Raw genomic sequence first — 13,151 nt, 5'->3', positions numbered from 1 at the left:
TACTACAGATGTGCTAAGTTTACAGCTCAGACTTAAAACGCTCACTTGTGAGAAAGGAAATATACACTAGGCAACGGTGATATGCCTCAATGTTATCCTTCAGTTGCACTCATCTGATGTTGTAAAAAGATTAAAATAATAAGGTGATCATGCCAGGGATGCTTTAACTTTGTTGGCTTCATCTAAAAGGGGCAAAACATTGTTTAGGAAAATCAAGCAATTGCATAAGGCTAGAAACCCCAGAATAAATATTTTTCTCAGTGGAAAAACTCAGCAGGGTGTTTAAAGGTAAGCCAAGAAACACTGTGGTACCATGCTTTAAAAAATGAAGCAATGGAACAGTGCCCTTACCCAGCCACATGTATTCCAGGGAACTTGGTTTCAGTTACAGATTTTGTTTAACCTCCTGTTTATTTGTACTTTCTTTACCTTAGAACCTTCAGGATATCATTCTAAGTAAATTGAACTTCTTTAAAGTCTCATTTAGTTTTCTAGTTCTAATTGGGCTGCAGAGTAATTTTAGGTCCCAATATACAATACTATCTTATTAATATCATAATGATGGACATTAATAATTTATAATAATTAACATTATGAGCAATAATAGCTAACATTTAAATAGTGCTTATTATGTGTCAGGCACTGTGCTAAGTGCTTTACAATTTTTATCTCATTTGATCTTAAAATTCATACTTTATTGTACTTAATGTACTTTGCAATCTAAAGAGAGTCATTTATAGAAAAAAAATTCTCTATTCAAAAAGATCAACACTTCATTTAGGGCTTGGGTTTAGACCAAAATCCTCAAGATAACATTTCATGAATCTTTTGTTATATTGGATGCAAACACATCAGTATTCAGAGTAACTGATGTGCTACTAATCCTGAGCATAAGTTAATACAACTCACTACATAAAAACATTAACAGTAGCAGGATATGTCATGACCTGATAGTTAATTGCTCATTAATGAACATTCTAGAAGTTAGTACAAACACATATCTTATATTAAGTAATTTCAGGCTCCTTTACTAATGTTAATGAATTTACTGTTCAGAGATTCTATAAAAGCATGTATTGCCCAGAATTTATCACATAAGAAAACAAATGACTGGTGGTCAGTAGTAAGACTAAGGAATAGTCGAGGAATAGAATGTTTCCTGCTATGTCTTTCTCGGATTTGAGCCAACATAAGTCTGATGTTCAGTATGCCTCTTCCTTTAAATAAGAATCAGATTAATTACTATTAATTTTTCCTGTTACAAAGTCATTTATTTCCAGGATTCCTTTCAATAGCAGCTTCTATGAAATTTAAATATTTCTAAGTTATTAACTCATTGCTCAGATAATGAGCAAAGAAATTTAGAATTTTTTTTGGAGTTTCTGCCAAGGAAAGGTTAGTTACCTTAGAAATCCCTGAAATGGCTTGGTGTGTTGCCTTCAATATTTATTCAGGTGACTTTGCATAAATGATTATTGTAAGCCAGTGAAAAATACTAGTTGGTTTGTAAGAATTAAAGTTTAAAAAAAACAAATTTTAAAACCTTATCTACTTATTTTGGAGATAAGTTAAAATACCTGACGTTTGTAAAAATTTCTACATGATGTTCTTAAAAGACTGGCAGAGAATTGTTAGAGGAGCAGTATTATAAAGTGACAAAAAGTTGGCTTTAGAATATAAGAACTGGGTTTTAATGTTGGCACTGCTACTCATTATCTCTGTGGCTTTGATCAAATCACTTGAACTCTCAATTTCTTCATTTATAAGATGAAGATTTTGGAAAATATCATCTTTAAGGTCACTTCTAGGTTCCAAGTGATGACTCTTGTCTATGGTACTCTCATGTTTCATGTCTGACTTTCTGACATAAGTAGCTTGAGTGACTTGGCTATAATCATGTAGCCTGCATGTGTCTGAAACAGGATTTGAAGTCAAATCTTCCCCTGACTATAAGGTCAGTCTTCTCTCTACTCTGTCAAGTGGGCCCCAAGTTGACTTAATTAGAAACAGAACGAAGCAAAAGGCAAGCATGATTACCATTCAGGGATGCCGTAACCTCTTTATTTTTTCAGAACAGGTCAGAATTAGGATTAGGGTTAAGTGGTTCTTCCCTATAAGATGATATTGTATGATTTGTTTTGATGTGCCATATGGCTTCCTCTGAAAGCAGCTCTGAGTCCTGTCTTCTTTGTCCTAATTGTGTGGTGAATGAAGAAACAGGCAGACTTCAAAATCTACTCTCAGATATGTTACATTCTAGTTCTGAACTTAGCTCAAGACGTTCAGTTTGGTATTCCCAACAAAGTCAATTCAAGAGTGACCTTTCAATTTTGCTGTGACTCCAGAAGTGCTCCAATCTCTTAAGTCCCATTTATTTCAGCACCTTCCTGAATATTTTTCTTTGGGCCATAAATCATCTGCTTATCTTCTTTCTATAAACTGCTAGGTTGCTGAGTATAGATCCAGGGTTGTTAGGGCGGTTTTGTTGATGGATCCTACTAGCAGCTAGGGTCTGACAGTGAGTTGCCACATAGCTGCTTTTATGCAAGAACAAATGTTTCAGATTTCATAAGCCAACTCAATGTTCTCTTTACTTAGAAATTTTTGATCCTTCTTGTGGGAGCCTCCAGGTATCATCTACAGCCAAGAAGAAGCTGTTTGTCACATTGAACTTTTGAATGACCTAATGTGGTAAGTAATTTACTACCCTGATGTGTAGCTAATGTTCTGATGAGTATCCCATATACCAAATAGCTGAAATTCTTTTTCAGCACATAAAATGCATGTAAATACACCATGCTGGTTTCTATTGTGCATATCTGGAATGTACTGTCTGTACTCTAGTTGGAATATGAAACATTTCCTATTCCTAGTAAAGAAATGCATTTATTTGCTATTACTAATATTTATAATTTGCCATTCAGTTTCAGAAGTTAATATTCATTTTCCTACTTTTCCACAACAAGAAAACATAATGACTTTTGGAAGACTGAGATTTCCCTTACTTCACCTATCCAAATATATAAAAGAAATTATACAAGCTGAAACATAATACACAAGAAAATAGACTCACTCTAAGATCACTCACCAGAGCTTACAATTGAGTAATAGGCTGGGCCCATTTCAATTCCTATTTGAAGGGACCATGAAAGATGGTTTCATTCTAATGTGACCCAATTATGTGGGACCTGACGACAAGTTATTGTGATATTTTAGTGTGTATATTACTTTAATTGCATCTTCCTATGAATGCAGCATTTCAAATAAAAGCCTTTTGAAATATTATTGAAATTATTATAGACACTAGCACTTTCTTCTACATGGATTACAAAGAGATCAAAGATAATATAAAGATTAGTAGAAACAATCAAAATGGGGATCCTGTTAGAATCTGATTCTGGAGCATTTACATCTAGAATACACCAGTGTTGGGACCTTGTCTTCCCAGAATCAAAAGTCTTTAGTCTTGGTTTTTGCGGTTGTGGTCAGGGGATTAGATCTAGCAATCTCCACTCCTCCTTCCTCTCTCTCCATCACCAGGAGAATGCCTCAATTTCCTCCTCTTACTCCACCCACTCATGTCACTTCCCCTTCTTTGTCCACATCCACTGATCCAGCCAGCACCAAATAGTTGGGGAGGGTCATCCTTCAAACATGTTAATAGAGAATTGTCCAATTGGCAAGTAGTTTCACATGCTCCATTATCCAAGTGCATTTGCTCAGTTCTAGCCCTTTACACACCAGTTATTTGGATCTGCTTTTTCCAGGCAATTCAGAAAATTCAGCACAGGGCAAAAAGAAACTTCCCTTGGCGTTTGAGATTAGTTCTAGAAGTTGTGGCAATATTAGGTACCCAATAGATTTGCTGACTTCCTGACTAATATAAAAATAGCCATCTTTTTTGATATCTGAGATAGAAATAAAATCTCATAGTGGGAAAGGATCTGAGAGTCCTATATCTATTCATGGACCCCTTTGATAATTTCCTCAGGAAATAGTTATTCAGCCTCTGTTTGAAGATTTCTAATGGAGGGAGTCCTACCTCCCCGAATAATTTCATTGTACTTTTGCATAGCTCTATTGTTTGGAGAGTGTTTCTTTTATATTTAATTAAAATATTCTTTTCTTCAATTTTCAACCATTGTTAGTTTATTACTCTTTGGCCAAATAGAAAAACTTCTCATTTCTTAAACCTTCAAATAATTGAAGAAAATTATGAAATTATCACAGGCTCTTCTAATTCCTTCTATCTCCCCCAATACACCGGAATAAACATTTTGATTTTTTCAATGGATCCTTACATGACATGGTTTCAAGGTCCGTAGTTATGTTGTTTACCTTCATGTATATGATGACTGGGTTATCTATGTCTTTTGAAAAACATAATACCAAAAACTAGGTATATTACTCTAGAATAGCAGAACTATTTACTCCCATGTTTTAAATATTATGTCTCTTTTGATACAGACTAGAATGATATCAGGGTTGTTTTTTTTGTTTTTTTTTGACTGCCACATCACACATTGACTTATGTGAGTTTGTGGTCCACTAAAACTTTCAGATCTGTTAAACTGTTTCACAACTACACTGCTATAGGCTCTGCCTCATTTTGTATTTTCTAAACTGATTTTTAAAATTTAAGTGTTGGACTTTAGATTTACTTACTTAACTTTCATATTATTATCTTTAGCCTATCATTCTAACCTATTTAGTTCTTTTTGATTTGAATTCTGAACCAAGTATATTTGTTCTCTCTTTAATTTTTGCATTATCTATGAAATTTGTTGTAAAAATTTGGAAAGCTTGCCATCTTTGCTTTTGTCCAAACCACTGATGAAAATGCAGGTATTCTACTGGAGGCCTTCCTTTTACTTGACACTGACCCAAAAACTAAGAAGAATTAACGACTTGCATACATATAAGGAAAATTCTAAGAAATTAATAGGGAAGCAGAACAAAACCAGAAAGCTTAAGTAAATGGTTTTTGCTAAAAACAAATGTACATGAAATACTATATTAGTTGGAATACAGAAAGGAAAATGTTGGGAAGAAAGAAGGAAGCTATGTTATTACACCAAAAATTGAATGAACACTGAGAGAATCTTTTCACAGTCCTTGAACAGTATCAAAACTATGAAAATTAAAGGAAAATGAATTTTGGCAGAACTCATTTTGAATTTTTGCCCCAAACCAAAATGTTCCATAAATAGTCCAAATAGATAAAGCCCAAGACAATCAGGTTGAGTTGCCCTTTAATTTGTTCTTTTAACATTCTGATAGAAATTTTTATATGGGCCAAATGCCTTAAATTATTTAAATGGGGTATTGAAATACTATGTGTGGGGGTATTATATAGTAGTGGATCCAGGATAATATTCTTTCTGACCTTCTCTAGAAATTAACTTGACATCATCCCAGATAGGTCTCCAGAAATAACTATTAAAAGACTGACTAATTTAATCTGAGATAGTGCCAAAGCAAAGAAATATAGATAGTATGTTCATGCTTTAGTAATAGAACCTTGTACATACATTTAAATAATATTTTATAAAAGGACAAAGAATGACTCACAGGAAGCCCTGGTCTTCCCGGTAGCCCAACTTTTCCAGAATTTCCAAGGATGCCTTCTGCTCCATGGTATCCTGGCTCACCTTTTTGTCCTGGTGGGCCCATGAGTCCCTTGACAAATCAAATAATTACACTGGTTATATAAAGACATAATACAAATGACTAGATCCCCATATTCTATATTCATCAATGAGTGGTTTTATTTGAGCATATCTGTCCCATGATAAATCCTAAACCTCCCCAGAGAGCTAGTAATGAATTGTAAAATTATAGAATGAATTCAAAAAGATCAAGTTTCTGTCATGAGGTTTTCCTAACCAAGAAATGTTATGCTAGTTATCAGTGTTTATTTAACTCTTTCGATTTTAATAGTATTTGCCTGATAATTCTACTTGTCCCAAGTTCATGTTTTAACTTCCTGTAGAGAACATAATGGCCACATGTTAACAGTTGAGCCAGGATAACTGTCAAGAGATACTCTTCCCCATTCCTAGAAGAAAATTTCATTTCCATCCTTCAGGGTCGTTCTCTTCTGTGAAAGCTCTCATTCTCTTGGTTGAATGCATTCTTTTCTTCCTCAATTTTTCTTAGAACTTTTTGGGATTTTTCCCTCCCCCACCTCATGTCTTTATACTATATATATCTATGTAAATATTGGACTCTCATGCTCCTGTCTACAATTTCAAAATAACAGAAACTCTTTGAAATTAACATAGTATTTCAGAAATACTTGCTGAACTGGATTGAATTCTTCATCTTCAGAAATTATTCCTTGTGGTGGTGTTCCGATTGTTCTCATACATTAAAAATCAGGTCTTTTTTCTTATTGTCCTTTTAGATCAGATAGATTAAAAAGCCAAGGGAATAGCCTATCAGTGTCAGTATCTCTCTCTATTTCTTTCTAATATGGCCTATACTTTATTGGACCTAAATTTATTCTTCTTTGCTTAAATATTTTCCTACATATCCTTTCAAGGGACAATCTACAGCTACATCTTGCCTTTGGCTAGGGTTGATGGGTAGGAAGTCTTAACTGAGCCAGTCAATACACATCTGTTTGGCCAGCTGAGGTTATTGGCGGTTAATGTGAAAATCATCTTTGCCTTATGAGGGAAGATTAGAAAATGGAAGGAATTTGTGTCCTAGCCCACTCTGTCTTATTTTCTGGGGAAACAAGAAGTTGAGACCTCAAATTTAAAATCCATCATGTGTCTCCAGCATGTTATTACTCGACACTGTTGTTATTTAGTACCATGAAGAAATCTTTGGTCTTGACTCCCTGCCCCCACCTTAACCCCTCCCCTAACCGGGCCATAATTCTAAGTTCTCTGTTTTGCAGGCAGAGTAAGGACAAGGCAAGGCTCAAAAATTGTGCTCTTGGGCATTATTGTCCTCTACCATGCTAACACATGAGATGATTTAATATAAAATAAATGTGTATGTGCTAGAGAACAAAATTTTCTAATATATATGTATTTAAAATGCACTTATTAAAAAAAAAGTTTATTTAAAAGGCAGTCTCATCTTGGGGAGGGGAAAGGCCAGAGTGAAGGAGAAAAAAATGGAAATCAAAATATTATGAACATAAATGTTGAAAACAAATACATTTTAAAAATAAAAGTATTTAGGGGGAAAAATCCTCTCGCCCTTTTTTGTGTTGTTCCCTAGAAGATTACCATTTTCCCCAGACCTGGTCCTTGTTCCACTCCAAAGGATGCTTCTTATAGGCTTTCTTTCCATCATTTAGCTAGTGGATTTCCTCTAGTAAGTATATCACACAGGCTTAAAGTGATTTAATCTTCGAGTGACAGTTGAGTCCCTGGGATTCTGGTCCCTGTGTTCAAAAGTCAAGCTTCCGTTTTCAAAGAGGAGACTATCTTTCCAGGATACGAGATCACTGATTGACCTCTCTGGATTTTAACCTATATACTTTCCCCACAATTTAATTATATAAGAGATTATTATAAGTTGTCATAAAACTTTTCTGCTATTCTGAAGTTATTGTCTTTATTTGGAAACAAGAGATCAATGAGAGAGAATTGCTACTTACAGGAATCCCAGGTTTCCCAGATAGACCAGGAGCTCCTTTCTTCCCTTTTGGACCCTAAAAATGTCAAACAGAATTATCAGTTGGTTAAAAAAAAGGGGAATTGAATCAAAAACTTTGAGGAGCTCTGCACAGGGATTTAGGAGATGTAGGTTTGCTTCTCAACTCTGCTCCTAACAGGGATAAGTCATTTCCTCTCTGAACTTCAGTTTTCTCATGTATAAAATAAAGGACTGCATTGGATGATCACTGAAGTTTCTTCCAATTCTGACATTTTATGACTCAGTTGAAGGGAAATTGAAGAGATGATTTTATGTATACGATTTCATGCTGGAAATGCAAATGGATATTTTGCCCTTTTCCATTCCTATTTTGCTTATATTCAGCAGTTTAAGACCAAGATCATCATTATCCATAGAGCTTTTCTTATCTTTGAGTAGTGGGAATCTCCAAATTAAAATGATTTTAGCAGCAGCAGGTTTGTCAAGATAGTAAAGGACTCAGCCTACCCTCCCTAACCATGCAATTGTTCTGATGACATTCTTGTGATTTAAAAAAAGAAAAATGTGGGATACATGGATAGGTCAACAGTGTTTTTCAGATTATTTGTCAATCCTAGGGTAGTGAGTGGGGAGAGCACTGTATTAGGAATGAAGAAACTTGGGTGTTATTGTCAGTTTTCTCCTGCTATAAATAGCCTTGTAATTTTGGGCAGTCACTTAAGCACATCGAGCCTCAGTCTATTGATGTCAAAAGTCCCTTTTTGTTCTAAGTTTTACGATTCTGAATAATTACAAATGTATTCATAAAAAGATGATTGAGAAACCTCAAGTAAAAATAAACAGTGATTATAAAAAGGTAGCATTGCATCATCAATAATAATAATGACAATAACTAGTATTAATCTAACACTTTAAAACTTATAAAATGCTTTATATGTATTATCTCATTTGATTCTTGTAACCCTGTAAAGAAAGGAAGGAAAGAAAGAAACAAACTTTTATTAAGTGCCTACTATGTGTTGGGCACTGAACTTAATGCTTTACAAATATGATTTTATTTTATCTTAACAACAACCCTGGGAGGTAAATGCTATTATCATTCTTATTCTAGGTGAGGAAACTGAGAGAGACAGAGGTTGCAAATTGACTATGCTCAAATAGCTAAGTTTGATAAATGAGTGTCTGAGACAAGCCTTGAATGCATGCCCTTTCTGAGTATTAACTCCAGAGTTCTAACCATTGTGCCACTTAATCCATTCAACAATAGATTATTCCAAATGAAAATCACTTCCATTTTTGGGGGCATTATTATTACATTGGGCAATAGTGACAATATAGCTTTCTCAGATTTCCATGAAGCATTTAAAAGGAGCAAAATGAATAAAGTATTATATTTAGGCTCAAAAAGTTTGACTCAAGTACAGCATAGGGAAGGCATGGTCAATTAGGATTGCATCTGGGGAAAAAGAGATCTGGGGGTTTTAGTACTCAAAAGTGGCACAAAAAAGGCACTTAATAAGCACTTGTTTATTACTTACTTGCTTGGTTTTGCTTTGCAAAAGGTCAAAGAGGTAGTAAATTATGAACTCAGATATACTGAGTCCAAATCCTGTGTTTTGTCTACCTCCATAACCTGTCTTTTAAAATAAGTAGGAAGGGGTACAGTAAATAGACTGTTGAGTCTAGAGTCAGGAAGACCTGAGTTCAAATGTGACATCATACTCCTGTGTGACTCTAGGCAAATTACTTAATCCTGTTTGCCTTAGTTTCCTCATCTGTAAATGAGCTGGAGAAGAAAATGTCAAACTACTCCAATTCTCTGCCAAGAAAACACCAAATGGAGGTTGGACACAATTGAAAAATGGATCAACAAAAAATTGTTGGGAAAATTGGAAATTATTATGGCAGAAACTAGGCAGTGACCAACACCTAATATTCTATACCAAAATAAGCTCTAAATGGGCTCATGATTTAGACATAAAGGGTGATACTATAAGCAAACTAGGAGAATGAGCCTCTCAGATCTGTGAAGAAGGAAGGAATTTATGGCCAAAGAAGAACTAGAGAACATTATGAAATGCAAAATAGAAATTTTTGATAATATTAAACTAAAAGTTTTTGCCAAAACAAAATCATTACAGCCAAGATTAGAAGGAAAGCAGAAAATTAGGGGAAAATTTTTATTTCCAAGACTCTGATAAAGCCCTCATTTCTAAAATACATACAGAATTCACTCAAATTTATAAGAATATATGCCATTCTTCAACTGATAAATGATCAAAAAATATGAACAATTTTCAGATGAAATTAAAATAATTTCTAGTCATCTGGAAAAATGCTCTAAATCACTATTGATTAGATAAATGCACATCAAGACAACTCTGAGATACCACTACATAGTTCTCAGATTGGTAAGAGGACAGGAAAAGATAATGATAAATGTTGGAGGGGATGTGGGAAAATTGGGGCACTAATACATTGGAGGAATTGCAAACTGATCCAACCATTCTGGAGAACAACTTGGAACTATGCCCAAAAGGCTTTAAAATTGTGCATAAGAAATCATTAAAAAGGGAAAAGGACCCACATGTACAAAAATGTTTGTAGTAGCCCTTTTTTAGTGGCAAGGAACTGGAAGCTGAGTAGATGCCCATCAGTTGGGGGATGGCTAGATAAGTTTTAATATATGAATGTAATGGAATATTATTGTTCTATAAGAAATAATCAGCAGGTTGATTTCAGAAAGGTGTGGAGAGATTTACACGAACTGATGCTAAACACAATGAGTTGAACCAAGAGAACACTGTACACAGCCACAACAAAATGATATGATGATCAACTCTGATGGAAGTGCTTCTTTTCAACAATGAAGTGATTAAGGCCAATTCAATCAATTTGTGATGGAGAGAGTTATCTGCATCCAGAAAGAACTATGAGGATTGAGTATGGATCACAATATAGTATTTTCAACTTTTTGTTTGTTTGTTTACTTTTTTCTTATTTTTTCCTCTTTGATCTCATTTTTCTTGCACAACATGATAAATATGGATATATATATTTAGGAGAATTGCACATGTTTAAACTATATTGGATTACTTGCTGTCTTGGGGAGGGAAGAAGAGAGGGAAGAAGAAGGGAGAAAAATTTGGAACACAAGATTTTGCAAGGGTGAATGTTGAAAACTATCTTTGCATGTATTTTAAAAATAAAAAGATATTTAAAAAAAGAAAAACCAGTCAACAACATCTGAAGAATGAATCAGCTAGAAAAGAAGACTAATATTAACTATGGTTTTAAAATTATTCAGACTTTTGTAGAACACAATAACAATAGCTCACATTTGTATAATATGTTATAGTTTTCACACTTCTTTTTTCACACTTTTCTGAATTAGGAAGTATAAGTTTTATCATTTCATTTGTGTATCTGCATGTGTATAAGAAAACAGGGAGAGTCAACTCTGTGTGTGTGTGTGTGTGTGTGTGTGTGTGTGTGTGTGTGTGTGTGTGTGTGTATAGTTAAAAGTAGGATCTGAGCTGGAAACTCTTTTTCCCATTAACTAAGTTAACAGCTGATCTTTACTAAACTAAATTAAAACTTAATACTGGGTAGAATGAATCTATTTGCCAATTGATTATAGATCTAGCAAAATGAGAAAAAAATTATTGGTATATGAAGTGTTAGAAGATGATTGATTGGGTTGCTGTCACCAGAAATATATAAGGTCTTACTCAACTAATACAAAAATTGAAATAACCTTCACTTAAAACCTTTTATGTTATTTTAAACTGTTTTCTTGACATTATTTTATTAAAAGTAGAACACTCTATGAATCAAGGGGTTCCTCTTTATGTTCTCATTAATATAATTGGTAATAATAATGTGTACATAATTGTGCTTATTTTACATAGCCAGCTTTGAAAATTTATCATAGGTGATAGAAAAACACTCAAAGATATATTTTTAAAACCGGGGCTTCACCAATTTATTGTAATGCCATTTCTTTGTGCTTAAAACAGTCTCATTTTGATTCCCTAAAATAATATTTATATGCTTTGCTATCGGGGAACTATAATAACAATTCACATTTATCTCCTACTTTTGGGTTATGTAGTAATTTTCCTTTGACAACTTCACAAAATCAGTAGTTGACAATTCTGTTATCTCAATTATATGTTAATTCTGTCAAACTTCCTAAGGGAAGTTACAATAAAATCAAATTAATTCAAAAAGATCACAACAAACTTTCCATTTTAACTAAAGCATTTATTCTTTCTCAAATACTTTTTTTAAAGGAAAAAAGGAAGGGCACATATCATGAAAAATTATTAAACTTTTTTCATATACTTAAAGCTATAGTTCTGATTTCAGGGAAACCAATGAATTTTGATTCTCTTTTCAAATGTATTGATCTTGCAACTGGTTTTGAATTGATCTCATTTCTTTTTCTTCTTAGATACTAATGTTGTAGTAAGTGATAACTGAATGAGTGGTCTGTCTGAATAGAATGAATATTTAGTTTTTATTTATATTTAAATCTACCAAAAAATCTTAGCAAATTTGTATACAATAATGGAAATCAGAAGACCTGGGGTTATCATTTTGGTTCAAACACTGACTGATATCCTGGGCAAGTAACAGAAATGCTTGTGACCTCAATTTCCTAACCTGTAAATCAAGGGATGGGAGAATAGATCAGTTAGTTTTCTTCCAGCTTTAAACTTGCTGTTGTTCAGTCATCTCAGTCAGGCTTGACTCTTTGTGATTCCATTTAGGGTTTTCTTGGCAAAGACACTAGAGTGGTTTTCTTTTCTTTTTTTTTTTCTCCAGTGCATTTTACAGATGAGGCAAACAGATGTAAGTGCCTTTGCTCAGGATCTTATAGCTAATAAGGATCTGAAGGCAAATTAGAATTCAGGAATATAGTTCTTCCTGACTTCGAGTTTGACACTCTATCCACTATACTTCCTAACTGCCCTAGGTTTAAAATTATATTATTCTAAAAATTAGAAATTTTATGAGATGAAAATAATGATCAAAACATAGGTCATAGAAATCATCAGGTCATGCTAGATAGATGCAATAGAGAAGATAGGAATACATAAATGAGTCATTCACTCAATAAACATTGTTTAAACATCTATTGTATACAATAAACAGTATATTAGCTACTCGTTATAACAAATACATGCTAGTTTTTCCATTTAAAATTTTAATAACATTTGGAACAATACTTATGGTTCCAAAATATGGGAGAAAAACTCCGACATCTAGAAGACCGGAGAAGGCCATCTACCAAGTAGAAAAAGAAAAACTCTTAGCAACATACAGAATAACATAATAGAGACATTCATTCAGGTTTTGAAAGATTGGCTATAATTGATTTTTGGTGACTGTAGTCCCATTATTCTCTCATTATTTTGATGCAGGTTCCATATTTCTAAGTACTTATTTTAAAGAGTATTAGATGCAATATACATTCATGGCTAAGATCCAATTCAAAGTCTGTATAACCCTACAAGGATTCTATGTCC

General features: G+C 33.7%; 1 protein-coding gene and 1 long non-coding RNA gene across 3 annotated transcripts in view; one reads left to right on the top strand and one right to left on the bottom strand.

Annotated features, from left to right (window-relative positions):
- The window catches only part of COL24A1 (collagen type XXIV alpha 1 chain), a 345,626-nt gene that overhangs the window by 53,075 nt on the left and 279,400 nt on the right, over nt 1-13,151 (bottom strand). For both annotated transcript variants that reach the window (XM_074266340.1, XM_074266341.1), the window contains 2 exons: nt 7,619-7,672; nt 5,572-5,679 (listed from right to left, as the gene is read on the bottom strand). In XM_074266340.1, coding sequence (XP_074122441.1) covers nt 5,572-5,679; nt 7,619-7,672 — 162 coding nt within the window. The remainder of the gene's footprint in view (nt 1-5,571; nt 5,680-7,618; nt 7,673-13,151) is intronic.
- Nucleotides 2,561-13,151, top strand: part of LOC141541826 (uncharacterized) — a 31,849-nt gene continuing 21,258 nt past the window's right edge. Inside the window, exon 1 of the long non-coding RNA XR_012481912.1 lies at nt 2,561-2,691. This is a non-coding gene — a long non-coding RNA (uncharacterized LOC141541826). The remainder of the gene's footprint in view (nt 2,692-13,151) is intronic.

This window comes from Sminthopsis crassicaudata, chromosome 4 (genome assembly GCF_048593235.1).
Source record: "Sminthopsis crassicaudata isolate SCR6 chromosome 4, ASM4859323v1, whole genome shotgun sequence".
NCBI classification, from domain to species: domain Eukaryota; kingdom Metazoa; phylum Chordata; class Mammalia; order Dasyuromorphia; family Dasyuridae; genus Sminthopsis; species Sminthopsis crassicaudata.
Note: the sequence above shows the minus strand (reverse complement) of the source record. Positions and strands in the feature narration are given on the sequence as shown.